The following is a 24925-nucleotide window of genomic DNA, read 5'->3' on the forward strand; positions in this document are numbered from 1 at the left end:
AAACACCAGACGATATTCTCCTTTAGGGAATCTGGAAAGCACATTTTGAGAGGCACTAAAATTATTAGCCACATAGTAGGTGCTCACATTTCACAGTTTTGCACTATTCTCTCACTCGGTACAAGGCACAGCGAGAAATGAGGCTGCAGACATAAAGAACTCACTATTCCCCAGCTCCAGCCAACCCCTGGACCTTCTTTAACAAGGTGAAGTAAGCCAATTGCTCTTGCTTTCAGTTCAGGGAATTAAAATCCAGTGTTGGTGGATAGAGCTATTTCTGTGGCGCTCTCTTGCCTTTGGATTTCAGTTTCCTTGGTGATTAGCCAAGCATGAGCCTGACACCCTTCAGTTAGGAAGAAAATCCATGTGGTTTGGCATTCTGTAACTTTTGTTCTCTTTGTGGAGCCAGGAAACTCAGTATCTTGATGAATTTTGAGTCACAGACATGGTGAAAGTTTTATACCCGTTTTTTCATATATAGATGACATAATTTATCTTTTAATTGTATTTATTGCAGTGCTGGAGTGTTACAGCAAGTACTTCCAAAAAAGCCGCATACTGTCACTGCTCTCAAGTTTATATTGCACCCCTCATTTGGCATCCACACTGGAGCATTTAAATGAGGATCGCTAACTGCCGCAGCATAAGCAAAATGCTAAGTTTTCTTTTGAGTTATTTTATTGAACAGAATCATTCCAAAGGAAATTTTGAATACATGACAATTTCCTTAAAGATCCATATTGAGTCGCATGAATATAAATTTCTCTATTACATGCATGAGAGACGCTGCCATGTACTGCATGAATCCTGTCTTCCAATCTTGAGAAGGAAAAATAAATACATAAAGCCTGAAGATCAGTTATGTAAAGAGAGTGGGGAAAAGGAAGGCATAAACCCAGCCTCTATCTTTGGCTAGTTTCATGCTTTTCTCCTTTCATCCCACAAATAATAAACCAAAAAAGATGAGCAAGGCCCTGAGCCAAGCAGCTGCCCTGAGTGACCCTGGAGAGCCTTCGACCTAAAATCTTCTCTCTGCTGCTCCAGCAGCACCAACCTGCTCTCCCCAGTGGCACAGCAGAGAGCAGACCTTTGTGTGTCAGCAGACCTGACACTCCAGACCCAAAAAGCTCTAGGTGAATTCTAATACAGGCTGAGTTTCTCCTTAGTGCTTTTTCTTTCCTAGAAATGCTTCCATCTCACTAGGCTCTGAGGCTCACTTTCCTTTGAATTGCTTGGGAGGCCACTGGCCTTGTCTGCACTGTTGTGCAGCTTTTCTTTGTTTCTTCTCTGTGCAAAGTTATTGCCCCTTCCTGGTGCTGGAGGCGGCGGCCCTCAGTGAAGTCCAGGTGCTGCGTATAGATGCTGATGAGTTTAATGGGCTCTCCTTTCTAGGGAGACTTCTTAGGAAGCATTTCCTTCATAAGTTGTCAATCAATGAATTTCACCTGAGACAATTATGGGTCTAGAATGAGAAGCTTTTTATTGGGAGGCAGCCTATTTAGCAGCCTCAAGACAGATTACCTAGGTAATGCCATGAGTCCTTCTCAAGTAAGTCATGTATAAAACTGGAAAATGGCAAAGAAGAAGGTACAAGTGAGCATTAGAAACATCAATTAGGGATATTCATGAGAAAACTATAGTAAAAACTATGCAAAGGTAGGTAGGAACAAGCCTTTTTATTTATCTCCAAAGCCACCGAGAGACACACACAGAGAGAGAGAGAAAGAATGGGAGAGAGAGGAAGAAAGAGCTAGAGAGAGAGGTCAGCATTACTGCCTATGTGTTGTAGATGAGAAGCCTTGGAAACTCAGTAACTTGCCCTGGTTATCCAGGCCCTGGGGCTTGTTGAAGCTGGACTCCAGAAGGTATGTCACTGAGCAAGGCCAATGCACTTTTCACAACAGCTTGATGCCTCTCAGAGACTTGGGCCTAGAAAGGCAGAGTTGGCCTTGGTTGCTGGAGAAGCTGGAAAGGAGTTTATTGAAAGGAAAGGCAGCAGTGATGGCAAGGGAGGAATCTGTGAGTAGGGTAGAGGAAAGTGAAGAGCAGAGTACAATGGGGAAAATGGGAAAATGCTGTAAGGCGAAGGATTTAATTAGGCAAAATGTCCATATTTCTGTAGACAGTGAGGATTTATCAGGGATCCAACATGACCGATCATCAAGTTAGACTTTTTTTTTCCATTTCCATCTTTTCTTCAGAATTAACTCCCAGGTTGTGATGATTAACTTCTGTGTCGGTTTCACGGGGCCATGGGATGCCCAGATGGCTGCTTGAACATCATTTCTGAGGGTGTCTTCGAGGCGTTTTGGGAAGAGATTAGCATTTGATCAGTAGACTGATTAAGCTGTTGCCCTCCCCAGCTTCAAGTGGGTGGGTGAGCACCACCCAATCCCTTGAGGGCCTGAATAGTGCGAAAGAGAGGAAGGATGAAATCTCTCTGCTTGACTGCTTGAGCTACAATATCAACCTCCTGCCCTTGGTACTCCTGGATTTCGGGCCCTCTGACTTAGACTGGAATCTACACTATTGGCTCTCTGGCTCTCAGGCTTTCGAACTACCTTGTCGACTTTCCTGGGTCTCCAGCTTGCAGATGGCAGATTGTGGGACTTCTCAGCCCCCATAATTATGTGAGCCAATAACTCAGACTATATATATTATACTATACTACTGGTTCTATTCATTTGGAGAACCCTGATGAATACAAAGCTTTTGTATTCATTTAAGACAAAAAGAAAACATTCGGGCTGTCTTAGTCCAGATTATACTTTTTTTTTTAGAATCAAATTTGTTATATTTTTTAAATCAAACTTTTAAAGAATCTTTTTAGTTATATTTATTGAAATTACAGTTTTCCTTTTAGTGTGCACAATTTTTCAATGCATAGATTTATTTAGGATCTTAGTACTATGCTAAGATTCTAAATGGATATTTTTCTCCTAGCTCGCTGCCACTGTGATGATATCAAAGGAGGTTTGGTAGGGGGTTAGGACTTCCAGCACTGTGCAGAGGTAATACCCCACTACCCAATTTATGAAGGCTATGTAGGAAGCAGTAAAGAAGTGTTTCAGCCCATTCCACTGCTCATCCCACAGCCAGGGAAGAATGACTGGAGGCTTAGTGGAGAGGTAGAGCCTTTATCTTCACCCAGAAATAATGAGGATTCATTCTTCTTGCATATCAGAGGAGGCTGGGTAGGGACCTAGACATCTACTCTGACAAGGCAGTAGTGAGGCTGTGCCTTCCTTCTCTTGCCAAGTGCTGGAAGGAGCCAGCTAGACAGAAAGTGATGCTGGAAACTTCAACACCCTCCTCTCAACAATTGGTAAAACAATGACATAGGCAATCGGCAAGGGTGCAGGAGAACTGAACAACACCATCACCAATAGGATCTACTCAATATTTATAAACACATCCACCAGCAAAAGCAGAATTCATATTCTTTTCGAGTACCCATGGGACATGTGTCCAGATGGACTATCTGCTCGGCCGTAAAGCGAAACTAAGCAAACTCAAAAGAATTGAAATTATACAGAGTAGGTTTGCCTACCACAATGGAATCAACCCAGAAATCAATAACAGGAAGATAACAGTCAAATCTCCGTATACTTGGAAACTTAACAGTGCCCTTCCAAATAATCCATCGATAAAAGGGGAAATCTTGACAGAATTAAAAATAATATGCTGAACCTAATGAAAATGAAAGTACAACATGTCAAACTTGTGTGGCACAGCTAAAATAGTATTGAATGACAAATGTATATCACTAAATGCGTACGTTAGAAAATAGGGAAAATCTCAAACCAATAATCTAAGCTCCCATCTCAGGAATGTAGGAGCAAAATAAACCACAGTAAGCAAATGGAAACCGATGACAAAAAAGCAGAAATCAATGGAATTAGAAAAAAAGGAGAAAATCAATGAAACAAAGAGCTGGTTCTTTGAAAACACCAATAAAAATTATAAACCTATAATATGAGTGACAAAGAGAAAATAGAAAATACATAAATAGCCAATATCAGTAATAAAACAAGGAAAATCATTATAGGCCCTGTAGACATCAAAAAGATACAAAGGGAATATTACAAACAGCTCTCACACATAAATTCTATGACTTCGATGAATGGATCAATTCCTCAAAAAACACAAGCTACTTCAATTCACCCAATATGAAATAGGCAATTTGAATAGCCCCATAACTTTTAAGAAATGAATTTGTAATTTAAAGTCTCTCAAAAAAGCTTCCTATTCCAGATTGTTTCACTGGAGAATTCTACCAAATGTTTTAAGGAAAATTAAAGCCAACTTTACACAATCTTTTCTAGAAAATAGAAAAGAATACTCTCTAATTCATTTGATAAAGCAAGTATTATCCTAACACCAAAACCACACAGACAGTAGCACACACACACACACACACACACACACACACAGAGAGAAAATTAAAAACAAAAAACATCCCTCATGAATATAGGTGAAAAAATATGTTTAATATATTAGCAGATAGAACTTAGCAATATATAAAAAGAACGGTTTTGGTTTTTGTTTTCTTTTTCTGGGGATGCACAGCTGATTCAATATCTCAATCTATCAAGGTAATCAATCACATCAACAGGTCAAAGAAGAAAAAATACATGATTATATCACAGGATGAAGAAAAAGCATTTGATAAAATTTAACATCCAGTCATGATAAAAATCAACTCCCAGACAAATAGGAATGGAAAAGATAACCTGAACTTGATAAAGAGTTTCTACAAAAATCCTACAGCCAATATTATATTTAAGGGTGAAATCTGGATGTTTTACTTCTATGATCAGAAACAAGACAAGGATGTCTGCTCTCACCACTCTTAACATAGGCTGCTGGAAGTTCTAGCAAGTGTAATAAAGCAAGAAAGGACATAAAAGGCAAACAGATTGGAAAGGAGGAAATAAACCTGTGCTTATTTATATGTGACATAATTGCCTTTGTGTAAAATCCCAAGAAATCTACCATAAAAAAAGAAAGGAAAGACTCCAAGAACTAATAAGTGAGTTTAGCAAGGTCACAAGACACAAGATAAACATTCAAAAAATCAATTGTATTTCTGTATACTAGCAATGGGCATTGAAGTGAACCATACAATTACATTTACAATTGCTCATAAAAATGCAATACTTAGGTGTAAACCTAACAAAATATGTAGGGAACTTGTGTGGTGAAAACTACAAAATGGTGATAAAATAAATTAAAGATCTAGATAAAAAGAAAGACATTTCATGTTTATAGATTTGAAGACAATATAGTGTCAATTTAATAGTAATCATCATAGTACTCCCCAGATTGACATATAGTCTAATGCATTCCTATCCAAATCACAGTAAAATTTTTGTAGATATAAAGGTATAGATGATACCATTCTAAAATTTACATTGAAAGGTAAAGAAGATAGAATCGCTAAAACAATGTTTATAAAGAAGAATGAAGTGGGAGGAATTCACCTTCTCCATTTAACGTCCTTAAAGCATGTTACACACAGGTCAATGGAACGGAATAAGGACGCAGAAATAGAACCACACAAAGGGACTCAACTGATTTTGGGGAAGTGAAATTGTTTATAAATTGGCAACATACGGGATCCGTGTGGTGATGTAAATATTCTATATTTTCACTGCATTAATGTCAATATCCTGGTTGTGATAGTTTTGCAGGATGTTACTATTGAAAGAAATTAAGTAAAGAGTACACAAGATTTATCTGTATCATTTCTTACAACTGTATACAAATCTAAACTTATTTCAAAATTAAAACTTTAAAAATATTTAAAGGTAGTAGAAACAGGATACATGTAGACACAATAAAGGGCATAAATGGACATCATTTATTTCGATTTTCAAATTGCCTTTTTTTTTTTTTCCCCAAGACTAGAGTGTCACTCTCTTGCCCAGGCTGGAGTGCAGTGGTGGCGTGATCTCGGCTCACTGCAACCTCCACCTCCTGGGTTCAAGCGATTCTCCTGCCTCAGCCTCCCGAGTAGCTGGGATTGCAGGCGTATACCACCACACCTGGCTAGTTTTTGTATTTTTAGTAGAGACAGGTTTTGCCATGTTGACCAGGCTGATCTCGAACTCTTGACCTCAAGTGATCCACCCGCCTCGGCCTCCAAAAGTGTTGAGATTACAGGCATGAGCCACTGGGCTGGGCCCTCAAATTGCCTTTGACAAGGCCAATATGAAACTTCACTGATCAAGGAAAGTATCACGGTTAAAAGACCTAATTTGGAATCGGGTAGTATTTTATCTTTAAATGGAAAAGAAAAGTATTTGTGCATGCTTGTGTGTGCATGTTTATGTTGTGTATTTAAATTACTTGGCTGTGTCCACTAGAAATACCTAGAAACATTGGTTGATCCAGTACTCAATCACACAATGTGCTATTGTGAATCCTTACAGTTCAGATGGTCTCCATGTCATTTCTCTTCACAAAAATTTGCAAGATATCCTGGAGGGAATACTTGATTCCAAATTTAGCACCAGGAAAAGACAGCAACAACAACAACAACAACAAAACACTGTTTGCAACCATGTGTTAACAATCCACGAATGCCAATTTTATGTAACATGTTATCAATTATTTGCATTATTATGAAAAAATGTATAAGCTATTTGCATAGTCTCTAATACTTGTGTTCATCTGTCAGCTCAAATCCTGTCAGTACTGGTCATCTATATCTTATGGATAGGGTCAAAGGCTTTTAAAGTTGGAGGGCCCTTAGGTAATATTATTTAACACATTAAGAAAGACTCAAAGAATTTAAAGAGCTTGTCTAATATCACAAAAATAATTAAGCTCACCTGCTTCACAATTCATTAACTTCATACAAATGTCCTTTTAGCAATAAAAAAAGAGTTACTAAACACTATGCTTCCTACAAAAATCAAACTGCCATCAGCAAATGTTTGTCGTATGTGGATGTTAAATGCATTTTCCCAGGTAACAGTGAATTGAAGTCTCCAAATGGGAGTTTTTTTACTTTAGTTTGAATGGAAGACCTTCAGCGTTTTCTCTAGATATCCACGTAAACCAGGTGCCATGTACGAGAACTTTCCAAAGAACATTATCTTGTGCCGATGAAAGATTAGTTAGCATTATATTAAATAAAAATGACAGCACAATGTTATGCTATATTTAGTTACAGTATAACCAAAACTTGCTATCCATTTCACTAAATGATTATTGATTGCATCCAATAGACAAGGCATTGTGCTGGCTGCTGCAGAGGCAGAACTGAGAAATGCGTAGTCATCGCCCTCAAGACACTTGGTAGCAGTTTTACCAGGGAAGTTTGGAAGCACCATCAAAAAACAAGCCCATAGCATGAACAAAGATAGGCAAGAAATGTATTTAATGAAACTCTGATGGTCTAGTTGTGCGTGTGTGTGCATGTGTGTGCGTGTGTGTTTCATTTGAAATCATCGGATTTCCATGCAGAGACTAAGCTAGAATTGTAGATTGTGGCTATACAGAGGAGGACTCTATATGACAGGGTCAGAGGTTCTGAACAGGAGAAATGACATTCTCAGTTTAATATACGCGTCAAATAGCAGTGTTGCATTAAAGTGAGGATGTAAAAAGGCCAGTACTTAGCCTTTTTGACTATTTGTCTGTCAAAATAATAAGTGATGTTTTTTACTAGTGTGAAGGTAGTAAATATAAAAAAGCAGGGATTGAAGGGAAAATGAGGGGAAAGCTGCAGCCATTGGCAGATGACAGGGAGCCGTCCTGGGGGAGGGGATCCCAGATGGCACCGTGGTTTCTAATCTACATAACGTGCAGCAGTGAACATGAGGAAGGAGAGAAGGACGAATGAATGATTCAGAGATTTCAACTCAGAGAGTATTGAATTTTTAAGTAAGAAATATGGCCATCTTCTGAGAATGAGCCAATCTGGGCTGGGGCTGGAAGCTTGAAAAGAGGCAAAAAGATTTCTAACAGTTACTGTGAGGATTGTAATGTGGCATTATCAAGAGGTGAATTGGGGAACTTCTTAGCAGCCAGACAGGGTCCATCTGAGATGTCAGAATGAATTTGTGGCAGATGCAAATGATACCGAATTACAGTCAGATCCAATGATTGACCATGTCATTCACTACAATTAGGAATGACTGACTATGATGAAAAAAAAAAATGGTGGCAGCTTATCAGTGGCTTTTGCTACTTAAATGCTAAGCCCTAAGTTTCAGGTTTTCTTGAGACCTGAAAGAAGTCAAAATAGGCCGTTGCTTTAGAAACTATGGATGAATTGAAGGAGGGGAGATGCCAGTGGGAATGAAAAGCATGTTTAGAAAGTGGAAGAGAATAACGTTAATAGGCTATTAGAGATGAGAGTCAGGATTTGAATATCTTGGAGGTAGGGTACTTCCAAATATTTGCACCATAAATACTCAAAGTCATGGAGAAGGATATGATTGGAGGCATTTGGACGAGATCTTTGGTAAATGCATAGTCCTTTTTGATGTAACTGAAATGACGTTTGAGGAAGCTAGGAATAAAGTGAAAAACAAATCACTGATACTCACAGAATTTGATGATCATACCTGTTATATAGTATGCCAGAAGAAATTATCTCAACTTCCATTAATTTTCTAGAAGTGAATTGGAATAACTACTAAAGTCATGTGAGCATGGTTGGGTAAGAGCACAACACAGTAGGACTTTGTAGAGATTACCCACACTATTTGTAACCCCTTATACTTCAAATAACTTGTTTTTGGTCTACAAAGCAATGGCAGGATCTCAGCTCACTGCAGCTTCCGCCTCCCAGGTTCAAGCAATTCTCCTGCCTCAGCCTCCTGAGTACCTGGGATTACAGGCGTCTGTCACCACACCAGCTAATTTTTGTATTTTTAGTAGAGATGGGGTTTCACTATATTGGTCAGGCTGGTCTCAAACTCCTGACCTCGTGATCTGTCCACCTTGGCCTCCCAAAGTGCTGGGATTACAAGCGTGAGCCACCGCACTCGGCCCTAAGAACTTTCATGTATACTACATCACAATATTAACAGTGTGGTAATGCATTTTTACTCTCATTTTACCAAGTAAGAAACTGCAGCACTGGAACATTGAATGACTTGCCTAATTCCACATAGCTCCAGGTGGCTTTGAAGATGTGTTGACTTCTCCACGGTTTTGCTGGGCACTGCTGTTCCTAACTCAGGAAGGCATAGGGAAGCCAAGCCTCTAGATGGAGGTTTCTTGACCTCAGCACTATGAACATTTATAGCCAGATGACTCCACGCTGCGGGAGCTTCTCTGCACACAAGGGTGTGTAGCGACATCTCTGCCCAACTAACACCCCCAGTAGTGACAGGAAAAATGTCTCCAGAAACGACCAAGTGTCCCCTGGAGGCTATGATTGAGAACCATTGCTCTAGATTGTATCAATTGTTCACATTTAACAATATATGGTGTGTCACATCATATGTAGCTCACATTTCAGTATCACTAAGCCATGTGGTGGCACAAGTGCAAACTGGATAATTAGGTAATGGTTTACTTGTACCTGAAAGTAGTTTAAGATTTTGGCATTGTCCCCCAGCTCAACGGATCTTCTGACCCAAATTTATTGGAAAACCTGGGAATGTGTGGGATGCCTTACTACTTCTGTTTTATTTAGGACCTTGTAACAGCAAAGAATAAAAACTCAGCCTTTATGGGAAAGGTGGAGATAATCAGGCACCCATTGTGGCAGATGCAAATATAAAAGCCTATAGAAAGGAAGTTGCATCAGGGATCACCCACCTTTTCCAGGTCCTTCCACAGTCTGCACAGCCCTTTCTTCATAGTTTCTTCTGCTGTCTCTGTCTAATATCCATTCACTGCGAAGAATCCAGTCCTCTCTGGGCTCTCTAGACAAAATTCCCAAAGAACTCAGGTTAGCCATCCATACTACCTCATGGGTGACACTCAAATGTCCACAGGCATAACTCCTATACTCCCGCATGGGTGAGGCACACTCTCCCTCAGGCAAGAGGCAAATTCTCCCTCATGGCGGGTGCTTGCCCTCCCTCATGGCGGATCCTCGCCCTCCCTCATGGCGGGTGCTCGCCCTCCCTCATGGCGGTTGCTCGCCCTCCCTCATGGCTGATGCTCACTCCCTTTCTTGGTTGTTGCTCACTCTTGCTCAGGAGTAAAGAGGCCTCATTGGTTTTGTGTCTCCCCTTATCCACTACCCGTCCACACTGGGCAGAGAACAGACTATGACACACTGACCGTGGTCTGTGCCCCAAGGTATATTTTCAAAGGTAAGCCTTTTAAAGAATGTATGGCTGATCAGCTTCCCATGACCACTGAGATTTCACACTTAGTTGACACTAAGAGAGACAACAAACTATTTCAGTCTTCAAAGATCAAGTTTCTCAGCCTCTACTAGTATGCTGATAAAATTATAACATCCTTCTAATTGATTCATAAGTCACCTATGGTGAAGAAGATTGCCCTTTAGAAATCCAGAATTAATTGTTTCCTATGTGTTCTTAATTGTAAAGACTTAAGAGTACTAATTCTTTAAGTATTCAAGCAGAACTTTTTAAATTAGGAGACTATTAAATTTCTCAAACTGAAATCACACTTCATTCCAAAAGTTTGGCAAGTATGTTTACTTGGTTTAGTGAGTTTTCTGAGCAAGTTAGAGTCCTTAAGAATAAAGGAGACTACATGAATGTGAACCGTCACTATTTGCTCTTAAACTTGGCGATCAAAGGAGACATTCACAAAATAGAACAGAAGAGGGTTCCCTTGTTTAATGTACAGAATGAGAACAGGCAGATTATAGCTTGGAACTTGCATGTAACATGAACTGTAAGACCTGAAGACACTTCTTTTATGAATATTTTAAAACTTCAGCTGGGTCAAGTTATCCTTTAAAGGAATTTATTTTCACAGTCATGTTGAATCATTAGTAATTATGCTGCTTTCTTTTATTCTAGGTAATGTATGATGTTGTTGGGGCGATTGAAAAAAATAAAGACTCCCTTTCACAGAATCTTCTATTTGTAATGAAAAGTAAGTTGATTTTTTTTCCTGCCCTACACTGGTTAAAATGCCATGCATCCGTTATTTCTTTATCTCTGAATATTTTCCTAGAAAATATGCTACCAGCTAAAGCATAATTGAAATGCCTTTTGCATTCTAATGCCCAGACTAATAAGAAATGGGTCTTGCTGCACTATATGTTGGCTACAATGTAATTTGGAGTCCAATGGAAACCATACTTTAACTAAGCTTTTAGCAGATAGAAATGTAAAATACCTTTACTACTTTAGTGGGTTGAATATAGAAAAGCTTTTCTGTGAAGACTAATGAAGATGAGTATGGCTTCCAACGTTATTTAAGCCACAACAGGGAGAATTTCATTACTTAAGATGACTCTGGAGCACAACTCTAAGGGTGGTATTTTATTCTTATGTACTTTCAGTTATAAAATATTCATGCTCACTATGTAGGAGGAGTAGAAATAGAAGGAGTATATATATGTGTACACAAGTAAGTTTAAATGTATAGGACCGTTCTACTTAATGAGCATTAATACTTTATATGCATATATCTACTATAATTCTACACTATATACAACACTGTATACAAAATGTATATATGTGATAATTAAATGTATATTCATACATATATACATAATTCTGCCTCTAGTAATTATTTTCTTAACAGCAGTTCTGCAGTGATTCACATTTTTCTAATAACCTTTATAGTGAATTAAAACATTGCATCTTGTATGCTTTAAGTTGCTATAAATGAAATAGTCATTCATCTTTAAAAGAAGCACAGGATAGCTTTTTCGTGAAATAGTTGAATGCTCTAGCATTGAAAATAAGAAATCTATATCACTTCTGGTTTGAGAAACATATTTGCCTCAAATTACAGCAGCACAGCTGTAATACACTGTTTTTCACTGAAGATTATTCTGCTTGCTTCTCAGAACTTATGTTTATTGTGAGTTCTCTTAGCTAAAACTATCAAAAAAAACAAAGAATAACATTATGAAGACGGAAAAGAATTGGTCTTATTTATTATCATTGGAAAATCTTCCTTTTAGTGTGCTATTATTTGCACTTTTATTTATAATGCACTTCTCTTATCTTTTATGGAGATCTAATATATAGCATGTATTTAAAAGTTTACACAATGCTTTTTTTACTTTTGTATTTCATGTTAATAGGATATGTGTGTGTGTGTGTGTGTGTATATATATATATATATATATTTAGAATGAAAATATGATGGCTAGTCTGCTTATCTTAATAGAGTCCCTGTATTTTAAAATCATTCTTTTATGTAAATTTGTACAAAAAAAAGTTCCAGGAAAAAACAATTCAGTCTTTTTTTTATTCTTTAGGAGGAAGGTGCTTCTGAGCAAAAGGACAGAATTTACAATGTACCCTTTTGTATTTATACAGGAGGTGTCAGATTTTTTTTTTGTAAAGAGCTAGAGAATAAATATTTTAGACCTTGTGCACCATAAGATCCTTGCTGCAGTTACTCACCTCTGCTGTTATAATGTGAAAAACAGCTGTAGACAATACAAATGGATGTGACTGTATTCTGATAAAATTTTATTTACAAAAACAGGCAGTGGGCCATGTTTGGCTCAGGAGCCATGATTGCTCACTCACTCTATCATAAAAGCAAAATATTTGTGGTTGCCATCATGTTTTATGAATCTGTGAAATACTTTGATGCTTGTACGTATTTATTAAAAGCAAGTGTAATTCATAAATAATAATTTTTATTTGCAGGTACTTTGCTTATAGTATCTAATTCAATTTTCATAGCATCAAAAAGTTCCCAGTTGAGGAAGATGGTGAGGTCTGTTGTAGAATGTACACAAGCAGAGCTGAGTCTCTGAGACCACTAACCAGGTACAGTCAGGGAGCTTGGAGACAGCTCATAGACACACGCAGCAAATACACTCATTAGTGCCTAAGATTAGAAGTAAAGTCTACTTCACTCAAAAGGAGGCAGAAAAAAAAAAGCCAAACTCCAGACTTTTAATTCTGCTCACAGGAATAGAAAATTTTAGGATTTAGGAAAATTTAGGATTTACTGTCAATTATGTTAATAATTATTGAGTTTTTTTTTTTTTTTTTTTTTTTTTTGCTGTGTGTCTCTGTACACTTGCTTATAAGTTAGGTTATCCCACTTTACAGGTAGAAAGACCTTGTACAATGATTGTAGATCCCAGTGAGGGACACTTCCGCTCTCAGTATTTATATAGAGTGACATGAAGAAAATGGTTTGTGGTCAGTGACTCCTTGTAATCCCAATGAGAGAAATATGCCTCTTCACCAGGAGTTCCTTTGCTCGGTTTTAAGAGGCAAATGGATAGTAGAGTTCTCTTTAAAGTCCTGGAGGAACTTGCTTTCTCCTGCCATGTGCTCAGCTGTGGTCAGGGCTCTCCCGTTAGGGCCCAAAGCATGATGGCGTCTCCCTGTGCCTATAGGATGACATGGATCTTGCTATATCTTCATGCAGCCTGACCACATGATTCAGGGAAAATACAAAACTGGGTCAGTTACATATTTTGGACCATATTTATGTCTCATGTTTTCAGTTTTTTAAATCTTTGTTATTTTTCTTTTTAAATTTTTTTTTGTACTACCCACCTTCTCAGTAATGTTTTCAGTTTTATTAGAGGCATTTTCTCAATTATAAGAATAAAATGTTGCATTGCTTATCTGTGGGTTCACTTATACATAGACCTGCTATAAATATAAATAATAATTATTTATTTAAATTGGCTGTACTATTATGTATTTATCATTTAACTTTTTATTTTGAAGTGGTTTTAAACTTAAAGTGACGAAATTGTTATAAAGTACTCCCAGGTATCCTCTTCCCAGATTCATTTTTTTCATTACCTTTCTTTTACCCTCTTGCTATCTTTCTTTCTATCTCTTTCCATCTTTTGTTCTCCTCTTTCCTTCCTTTGTCCTGTGTGTGTGTGTGTGTGTGTGTGTGTTTACTTTCTGAATCATTTGAAAGTAAGTTGCTTGCCTCTTCTTGTCTAAATACTTTGGTGCCCACCCTGAGACGTGACATTATCTTGCATAACTTCAGTAAATTATCAGAATATTCAACAGGGATGTACTACTCATATCTAATCCAGAATTCATATAAAGTTTTACCGATTGTCCCACTAATATTAGTCTTTTATGGTCATTTTCTCCTAATTCAGGATCATTGATTGCATTTAGTTATCATTTTTCCTTTAAATCTGAGACAGTTCTTCAGCTTTTCTCTCTCTTTCATGACATTTTTTTAATGCCAGTTAATTCGTAGAAATCACTCTGTTTGAGTTTATTTGCTATTTCTTTATATTAGAAGCAGGTTGTGAATTTTTGGCCAGGAGTCCCAAGAGGTAGTGGGGTATCCTTCTCGGCACGTCACATTGGGAGGCAGTCACGGTTTGAAACAGGTTCACCACGAGCACTGTGATAAGGTGGTGCTCTTCAGCTTCTTCTAACATAAAGCTTGCTGTTTTCCCTTTGTTATTAATGAGTAATTTGTGAGAAAGTACTTTGAAACTGTGTAAATATTCTGTTCCTCATCAAACTTTTACCCATTAGTTTTACATGCATTCATGATTCTTGCCTAAATCAGTTATTTCTCATGATTGCAAAATTTTGATTTTCTTACCCCATCTTTCAATAAACAGTGGCATTCTACTATAATAATTCCCACTTCTTTATTAATTATTTATTTATGAGTGTACACTCATGGATTCTTATGTTATTCAATGAATAATGATTAATCACTATGATTATACTGATGCTAAAATTGTTTAAGACTTGACCAGTAAGAACCCCTTCAAGCTAGCTCCTATTTCTTTTTGACATAGTCTCTTAACTTTTTTTATTTAACACTGCCTTACATTCTGGCCTTCCAAAAATGTTCCAGAATCATTTACCTTGCCTCAAATCTAGAATCAGACAGACATTTGTTCAGGAAGCCTTGATTTATCTTAGAAAAGAATGGTATTCAGAAACTCCAAGATCTGGAGGCTGGGTGAGCTCATTGCTACTGGTGTATGATTGCTTTTAGGACCTTTTGGAATTTGAACATTTAAGATGTAAGTATAGATAACATATAGGTGTATAGATCTGTAACTCTGTATTAAGAATCATGGATTTCTCTTGCTATCTCTAATTTCATCCCAACATCACAGGGCCCCTTTTGCATTGCATAATTGTATCTCCTTTTCCTGACAGTTCTTCCTGCTTCCCTGTTCATTTATTACCTAATGTAGGGATTTTTTTAATGGAAAGCATTACAGATATATATTATGTCACCCGCATTTTGCACCTGGGCAGGCAAAATAATTTGAGTATGGCAAAGGCAGAAACTAAACACTTTGCCACAAAACGTTGCCAACTGTCTGATTGGCTAAGCGTGATCCTAGTGATTTATGTTCATTATTTCACATTTTAATTTTGCAGGGATTCTCAAAGTAGGTACTGTCATCATTATTTTATAGGAAAGGACACTTAGGCTTAAAAACCACCTACATTCAGATATAAGTAACACAAGAAACATTCCTTTTGACCCTTAACCACCACATACATTGTTTTCCGTGTGATTTTTAAATTTGTAATCCAAAATCCACTCATCTGAGCTCTAATTTCTCCCTGAGGTGTCAAGAAAGGAATATGGACTCATGGACTCAGAATTATTTGATTTTTATAACTTAAACATGAAAATCTATCGTTTTGCTTTTACCTTTTCAGCTTAACTGTGTTTTTTGTTATTTGTTTTGTTTTGTTTTGTTTTGTTTTTTAAATAAAAGGACACTTCTTTTCCCTTCTTTCACCTAGCAACTGGTGCACCAAGTAAGGCAGGTCCTCTCACAGGTACTTACAGACGGCTCTGAGACAGGTGAGTTAGGTCCTGGGGAAACATTTTCCCGAGTAGTTATTTTCCTGGAATGGGGCGTTTCTAGTAGAGACCATAAGTCTTCATGATTTGACAAGTGCACAAAAGCCCCTTAGGTCTGAGCAGGTAAGATTTGGTTCTGAAAACTAGGATAGAAGTGTTACTCAGTTAGAGAGCAAGGCCCAGTTGGGATCAAGACTCCTGGTCAAGGGTAGTGAATGTCAGAATTTGTCAATGATATTAAATAGTGGAGGAAATAAAATAAGGATACAGGAAAAGGTAGACTCCTCAATCTGCTGAACGAATGACGTCTTGCACCCAGAACGTATCAGTGGCTAGAGCTCTTGTGTGAAGAATAAGTTCAATGCTTGAGTAATAATTTTAGTGCCACTTACGATATTCATTTATTTATTTCCTAGCTAGTGAAAATGTCGTGATCAATCATTTGTTCCAGTCGAAATTGTCACAAACAGGATCCCTCGTATCTGCCTATCCTTCCTTTAAATTCCGAGGACATAAGTCTGCCCTGCTCAGTAAGAAAATGACAGCTTCTTCAATTATTGGAGAAAACAAGAATTATCTAGAACTTAGTAAGGTAGGAGTTTTTATGATTATTGTTGGATTATTTTTAATTTTGATAAGTATATTTGCTTCTTTTTTTTAAAAAAAGCACAATTTTAAATACCAAGGAAATAGATATTCTAATAGAAAGTATTAAGGAAAAGAATGCCTATCTGATGTATAACCATCAGAATGAAGGAAGAGTAGAGGAAGGTGCAGCAGAGTGACAATTTTAATAGTAAGTATAGTCCGAGTCATTTTATTGGTTGTCTGTGCAACACCCCAGTTCTGTTTCATCTCTGACTGCCTTTTTGATGAATAGAAGGTAACTTCAGATACTGTAGGCTTAGAGGGAGTAAACTTAGCTATCTTATTCTGTTGCTATTAATCACCTCAGATAACTGAGGTCTCTAAATGATAAATTGTTTCTCTTATAGACGTAGGGTATTGTTCAGGTGCTAGGATGTTTTTACTGCATATTTGTAGATTTTTAATTTTATTGTATTATACTAATTTGTAATGTATATTTGTCTCGCAAAAGTTTGGTTGTATACACAACCTCAAGATTCTATGTGCCAAAAGAGAACTAAAAACTCAGTGAAGAGTTGTTTCAAACTGATAGGAAACATGTATGGAATGTTTTAGGTTTCTTCAGAATCCAGTGCCAGATGGTATTCCAGAGTGTTTTGCTTATGTCTACCAAAACTATAAAAGATAAGGAATATATTTGGGAAGGTGTTCAGGACAATCAGTTTTAGAAATGCAATTGTTGCAGCTTCTGGAATACATTTTAACTTACCAATTAAAATAAAAGCATAATTAAATTCAATTCTATTTTAGAAGAGTCGCCAAAATGTGTAATATGAGTGTGAGTGAGTGTGTGAGTGTGTGTCTCCAGCCAGTGGATTCTAGAATAAAAGATCCTTTGATGTAGTTGTTTAGAACTAAATGATCATGAGAATTAGTCTCTGCCACATAGAAAATGGCATTTTTTACATTAAAAAAAAAAGAGCACAAGCTTATCCTTGTAAGAAAGATCTCTATGACTGGAGGTCTTCCTGAACCTTCTGGCCCTTCTTTTCTCAATCATCCTAAAAATCAAGAGCAAAAACCATCACACACTGCTAACCTCAATTATTAAACATTACGAAGCCTAGGTGCCATTACTCTTTTCCCTAAAGGACTGCAGAAGGGAGGTAATTCACAGTAGTTCCTCCACCCAGAAAGTCAACTGGAGTGTTCCATTTCAAGGGACAGACAGCTATTTATTATGATTATTCCTTAAATGTTCTATTTCTCACTTCCCTTCAAACTGCCTTCATCCATGCACAGTCACCCCTGTGGCCAGGAAAATAGGATTTTCCCTACTCTTTAACTGAGCATGACACATTGTATTGTGTTTGTAGAAAATGGGTTGATCTTGGCCCAATCACTTCATTTTACGTTCACTTGTCAGTTCCAATGAATCACTTTAGATTGACAGTACATCTTAACAGAAGAAAATGAGCTATTGTCATAATAGCAAAAGCACTAAATCCACAAGAATGTTATGTCAGATTTCCTTCTTGTATCAAGACCTTTTTTAAGAAAAACGATTTTAGATCGATAAGTCCATTAGTCTAATATATAATTTTGTGAAATGTAATAGTAGGTTAGTGGCTGAGGTTCCTTTTAACCCTGGGTGGAATTTAATTAATTACCTTCTGCCCTTTATTTCTGCCCTTTATTTCGTTTTGGCCTCATTTTCACTGATTTTGTGTCTCTATCATCATGTAATCTTTGCTACATATGATCTTTTTCTTTTCAGGGCTGTACATATTTGCTTATTTGAAAAAAAATAGAGTCTACTACCATTTTTTACAGATAGGTAATTTAGTAACCTTTTCTTAGTAGTTATAAAACGAGGAAGAGGAGGAAAGGGAAGAAAAACATGGTAAGAAAGCATCAGACCATTCATTCATTCAACTCCTGAGTGTAGTTAAATTTAAGGGAACAAACCAATGATAATTGACACATAAAATATTTGTAACATAAAACACCATCATTTTGCCCCAGAGTAAACTACATTTCATGATAAATATGAACAGTTAGTAGCATAACCAGGATATGATAGTGAGTTTATTGTACCACCAAGCAAATGAGGATCTATGTTTATTTTCACACTAAAATGAGTGCAGAATGGTGATAGATCTGATTTACACAACAGCCCTGTACTTGAAAGGTTGGCAGTAACAGTTGTTATTTTACAAATAGTTGCCCGTTTCCTCAACTTATACATCATTACAAAAATCACTTGGCACTGATTTGTATGAACTATGTTTTAAATCCACATTTGCCCGTAAGTGAATGTACATGGATGTGAGACTTAATATTTTGCTCTTCTGAACTGAAATTTAGTAAAATAAATTTGCTCACTTTTTCTTTTTCTCCATTCTGTCTTCTTTCCTCCTTTCTTCCTCCTTCTTTTCTTCTTCCTTCCTTCTTTCTCTCTTTTTTCCTTTCTCCGTTCCCTTCCCTCCCTTCCCTTCCCCTTCCTCCCTCCTTTTCCTCCTTCTTCCTTTCCTTTCCTTTCCTTTCTTTTCTCCTGTCCTTCTTGTCTTTCTTTTTATTACAGTTATTAAAAAAGAAAGGAACTTCTACATTTCTTCAAAGATTGGAACGAGGAGATCCAGTCACCATAGCATCACAACTCAGGGTTAGTGATGTTTTCAGATTTCAAAAACTTAATGTATGTTTATAGCAACTAAAGAGGGTTTATGTAGACTTTTTTTCCATTTTTGACAACTTAAATATCTTCAGAAAAAAAGTAAACATACACACACACACACACACACAGAGTAAATGCATAATGAGATTTAAAGACGTAAAGACTTTTTATTTAAAAACTGCTTTATATTTTTAGCTAGTGTCTCCTTTGGAGAATCAGTTGGGTTTTACTTCTCTCCTTAGAAATCACTAACGGATATTATTGGAAAACTTCAGAAGTGCACTCCACACTTCATTCATTGCATCAGGCCCAATAACTCAAAGCTGCCAGATACTTTTGATAATTTTTACGTGTCTGCTCAGCTACAATATATTGGGGTCCTGGAGATGGTGAAGATCTTCCGATATGGATACCCTGTTCGCCTTTCCTTCTCGGATTTCCTGTCAAGGTAAATTCTTCTGCTCTTAAAATCGTCGTTCTAGCTGCTGTTCAGTGCAGTATACTGACACTGACACTATTGTAGCAAGGGTCTTCTGTTGTCTTTTTTGGCATTGCTTTTGTTGTTTACTTTTTTCTATCTCCAGTAAACAAAATATTCTGGGAAACAATGAAATACACTGACAAAGCTCACATAAAAAATAACTAAACTGTACTGAGGACAGTATCTTGGAAACCATTCTCATGTTCCTTTCAAAGTGTGGCTTTCCTTGGATTAAAGTTTTATAAAATGATTGCATATGATATTTACTATTTATTATTTAAAAGGAGAATGTATGTAAGTGATTATTTCCCCTTTTCTATATGAACAAAATATTATTTAGATCAGTGGTTGGCAAACTACACTCATGGGCCAGCCAAATCCAGCCTACCACCTGTTTTTGTAAATAAAGTTTTATTGGAACATGGCCACAATCATTTCTTTGCATATTGTCTGTAACCACTTTTGCACTGCAATAGAGATAGACAGTGTGCCATGGTGTAAAATATTTGTAAAATGTTTGTTATCTGCCCCTTTAGAACAGAAGTTTGTTGACCTCTGTTTTCAGTAAATTCAGCTGAAAAATACACTGTGCGCAAGACAGTGCACTGATTCCTAGGATAAGCTCTTACCATGTGTTCTCATCTTCATGTCTGTATTAGTCCTTCTCCCATGGTAGCCTTATCCCAGCCATTTGCAAGAAGCATCTAAACTCACCAAAAGCAACATCATCCCCTCAGGCTACATATTTGTTCATTTGTATTTTATTTGATCAGAAATTTTAGTCTGATTTTAAGTAAATTATAATCCTCACTGATGAATCCATTTTAAGTAAATTGGTTGATGGGTAGTAACTTAATTTACAGATATATGCTGCTAAGCACTATTCCAGGCCTCATCTTTAGATACATTGTTGTGCTATACACTCTAGCTTGATGAATGTCCCAGTTTAGACAGGTAAATGCATACGCAAATAATGGCCATTCAGTGCTTGTAATATTACAAAGGGTTGGAATATTACATGGGTTGGAATATTACAAAGTGTTACAGAAGCATAGTAAGAAGGTAATTTGGGATCAGAGATAGCTTTCAAAGATATTTGAAAGATATTACAATCCTGGTGAAAATAATGAGACTATCTGTTTTTAAGCATTCAAAAAATAAAACAGGGGTGGGCAAAAAGGAAATCAGAAGACATTTGGTAATTCTATATAAAATAAAATGAGATCTTAAAATAATACTGATGTAAACTAATATAAGTATTGCAAGTGTGAAATCTCGCATTTATGTTTAAAAATTAACTGTACAACTACAGTATGAAAAAGTCTGTTTGATAAACCATTCATCCAAAAAAGAGAGATTTTAAGACTTTTGTTGACTAGTTCAATGTGAGCCACTATTTTGAGGAAGCTGTGAAACAAAAACAAAATAAGCAAGCCAACAAAAATAACTACATTTGAAATATTTAATTCAGAACAAAGGGAATAATATTTAAACGATGACTAAAATTCTGTGTTTAATTTTTATAACATTTGTTTTCCCAGAGGAAAGAAGCCGCATTTACTTATTGTGCATTTTGGTAAATTTTATAAAGACACATAGAAGAAAATAAACAACATATGAGTTCAGCTTGAGCCTTCCATTTTAAAGGGGTAGTAGAATATGTTTAGAAGATAGAAGATAAGCAGAACCACATGGGGATGGATGTATTTAAACTGTAGAATATGTATTTCAGATAGACAAGATATTTGTGTTTAAAATTTAAAAGGTGCTTGTAAATGAGATAATAGACATGTTGTCTCTTAATTTATAAGGAATAACTACAAAGTTGGGCTTACACAGAAATAAACCAAAGCTGGATATAATACTTCTGGGGGTTGTTTTGGACAGGAGTCATAGTAGCTATCACTGACTGTTGCAGGGCTTTGGGAGGGACGGCTCCTGACTCGTCTCTTTCTGGTCCCTCGGTGGATATCCCTTCGTAGTCTTCAGAGATGCCGAGCCTGTTAAGAGCTGGTATTTCTTACGTTTTATAGTGTGTGTATTAAAGGTCAGCCCTCCCACCTTCTTAAGTGTAGATGGCCTTTGGTTCGAGTTTAAAAATGTTCTTGTGTAAGTTTAAAACAATAGATTCCCCAAATTTATCCCAAACTTTCTGAATCAGTATCAACAGGGAGTAGGGACCAGGCTCCCCCTGGTTTGTAGCTCCAGAGATGATTCAATATGAAAGAGAATGGAGAGTGTCAGTCCTAAGGCTGAGGTCTCAGGAAGTGATCTGCGGGGGCCTCAGAGGGTGATGAGCCTTGAGACGTTACAATTTGTTTAACTGTAGTAACTCCCTCTTTAGTGATACCCAAAACAGCAGTTCTCTGACATGAGTGCACATCAGAATCACCTGGAGGCTTCTTAAAATATGGATTCCTGGGCTCCGTACCCCAAGTTCAGATTCAGTAGGTCTAGCGGAGGCCTGTGAATTTGCATTTTAAAAAAGTTTCCAGCTGATGTTAACGTTGTTGCCATGTGAACGGCACTTTGAGAACCCCTGGCATGGAATCTCTAGTCATCTGGGGACAATGTTTTTGTTTTGTTTTGCTTCCCCCCAGCCAAATGTTGAAAGGGTGCCAGTGCCTTGGTGATCAAAGCAAACTTGTGGGGAATGTATAATCTCCAGCCTCACCCCAGGTTCACTCAATCAAAATCTGCAAATTCATCAGAATTCCTCAGTGACTGGTATGCAGTTGAAGTTTCAGAAGCACTATCCAGGCAGACCTTGGAGACGTAGTAGGTTCAGTGATGGACTACCATAATATAGCTAATACCATAATAAAGCAAATCACATAAAGTTTTTGGTTTCCCGCTGCATATAAAAGTTATATTTGCACTATCCTATAGTCTGTTGTGTGCAGTAGCATTACATCTAAAACACAATATGATACCTTAATTTTAAAATATTTTTTGCTAGCTAATGCTAACAATGATCTGAGTCTTTGGCAAGTCATAATCTTTTTGCTGGTGGAGGATTTTGCCTTGATGTTGCTGGCTGCTGACCCATCAGGCTGGTGGTTGCTGAAGGCTAGCGTGGCTGTGGTAATCTCTTAAAATGAAACAATCAAGCTTGCTACATCCATTGACTCCCTTTCATGAAAAATGTCTCTGTAGCATGCGATGCTGCAACAGCATTTTACCTAGAGGAGAACGTCTTTCAAAATTCGAGTCAGTCTTCTGAAATCTTACCACTGCTTTATCAACTAAGTTTATGGAATTTCTAAATCCTTTGTTGTCATTTCAACAATGTTCACAGCATCTTCACCAGTAGTAGATTCCATCTCAAGAAAACACTTTGTTCATCCATAAGCAGCAACTCCTCATCCATTAATATTTGATCATGAGGTTGCCGCAGTTCAGTCACATCTCCCGGCTCCACTTCTAATTTTGGTTCTATTGTTGTTTCCACCACATCTGCAGTTGCTTTCTCCACTGGCGTATTGAACCCCTCAAAGTCATCCATAAAGGTGGGAATCAATTGCTTCCAAATCCCATTCATGTTGATATTTTTACCTACCATAAATCACAAATATTCTTAGGAGCATTTAGAATGGTGAATACTTTCCAGAAGGTTTCCAGTTTACTTTGCCCAAATTCATCAGAAAAATCACTACCTGTGGCAGCTATATCCTTAGAGAATCTATTCTTACATAATTCCTCCTTGATCCATGGGCTTCTGAATGGATACTATGTTAGCAGGCATGAAAACAACATTCAATTCCTTCAGCAGTTTTTGGGTGACGAGGTGCATTGTCAATAAGCACCAGTATTTTGCAAGAATTTTTTTTCTGAGCAGTAGTTCTCAACAGTGAACTTCAAATATTTAGTAAACCATGCTGTAAATTGATGTGCTTTTTTTCATATGTTTGTTGGGCACATAAATGTCTTCTTTTGAGAAGTATCTGTTCATATGATTCACCCACTTTTTCATGGGGTTGCTTTTTTCTTGTAAATTTAAGTTCCTTTTAGATTCTGGATGTTAGACCTTTGTGAGATGGATGGATTGCAAAAATTTTGCCCCACTCTGTAGGTTGCTTGTTCACTCTGATGATGGTTTCTTTTGCTCTGCAGAAGCTCTTTAGTTTATTTAGATCCCATCTATCAATTTTGGCTTCTGTTGCATTACTTTTGGTGTTTTAGTCATGAAGTCCTTGCCCATGCCTGTGTCCTGAGTGGTATTGCCTAGGTTTTCTTCTAGGGTTTTTATGGGTTTGGCTTTTACGTTTAAGTCTTTAATCCATCTTGAGTCAAAACCACAATGAGATATCATCTCAGTTAGAATGGTGATCATTAAAAAGTCAGAAAACAACAGATGCTGGAGAGGATGTGGAGAAATAGGAATGCTCTTACACTGTTGGTGGCAGTGTAAATTAGTTCAACCATTGTGGAAGACAATATGGCAATTCCTCAAGGATCTAGAACCAGAAATACCATTTGACCCAGCAATCACATTACTGGGTATATACTCAAAGGATTATAAATCATGCTGCTATAAAGACACATGCACATGTATGTTTATTTCAGCACTACTTACAATACCAAAGACTGGAACCAACCCAAATGCCCATCAATGATAGACTGGATAAAGAAATTGTGACACATATACACTGTGGAATACTATGCAGCCATAAAAAAATGAGCTCATGTCCTTTGCAGGGACATGGATGAAGCTGGAACCCATCATTATCAGCAAACTGACACAGGAGCAGAAAATCAAACACTGCATGTTCTCACTCATAAGTGAGAGTTGAACAATGAGATCACGTGGACACAGGGAGGGGAGCATCACACACTGGGGCCTGTCGGGGGCTGGGGGGCAAGGGGACGGAGACCATTAGGGCAAATACCTAATTCATGTGGGGCTTAAAACCTAGATGACGGGTTGATAGGTGCAGCAAACCACCATGACACATGTATACCTATGTAACAAACCTGCATATTCTGCACATGTATCCCAGAACTTGAAGTAAAATTGTTTTTTAGAAATGGATGTGCTGTCATCCATGCTTTGTTATTCCATTTATATAGCAAAGGGAGAGTAGACTTAGCATAATTCTTGAAGGCCCTAGGATTTTTGGAATTACAAATGATAATTGGCTTCAACTTAAAATTACCAGCTGTATTAGCCCCTAACAAGAGAGTCAGCCTGGCCTTCGAAGCTTTGAAGCCAGGTATTGTCCCCTCTCTAGCTGGGAAATTCCTAGATGGCATCT

The 24925-nt window shown here is 37.3% G+C and overlaps 1 protein-coding gene across 1 annotated transcript in view; it reads left to right on the forward strand.

Moving 5' to 3' along the window:
* The window catches only part of MYO16 (myosin XVI), a 583910-nt gene that overhangs the window by 411867 nt on the left and 147118 nt on the right, over window positions 1–24925 (forward strand). The window contains exons 24-27 of the mRNA XM_019039479.4: window positions 10971–11046; window positions 16341–16516; window positions 19097–19177; window positions 19432–19637. Of these exons, the coding sequence (XP_018895024.4) occupies window positions 10971–11046; window positions 16341–16516; window positions 19097–19177; window positions 19432–19637 (539 nt within the window). The remainder of the gene's footprint in view (window positions 1–10970; window positions 11047–16340; window positions 16517–19096; window positions 19178–19431; window positions 19638–24925) is intronic.

Source organism: Gorilla gorilla, chromosome 14 (genome assembly GCF_029281585.2).
Source record: "Gorilla gorilla gorilla isolate KB3781 chromosome 14, NHGRI_mGorGor1-v2.1_pri, whole genome shotgun sequence".
NCBI lineage: Eukaryota > Metazoa > Chordata > Mammalia > Primates > Hominidae > Gorilla > Gorilla gorilla.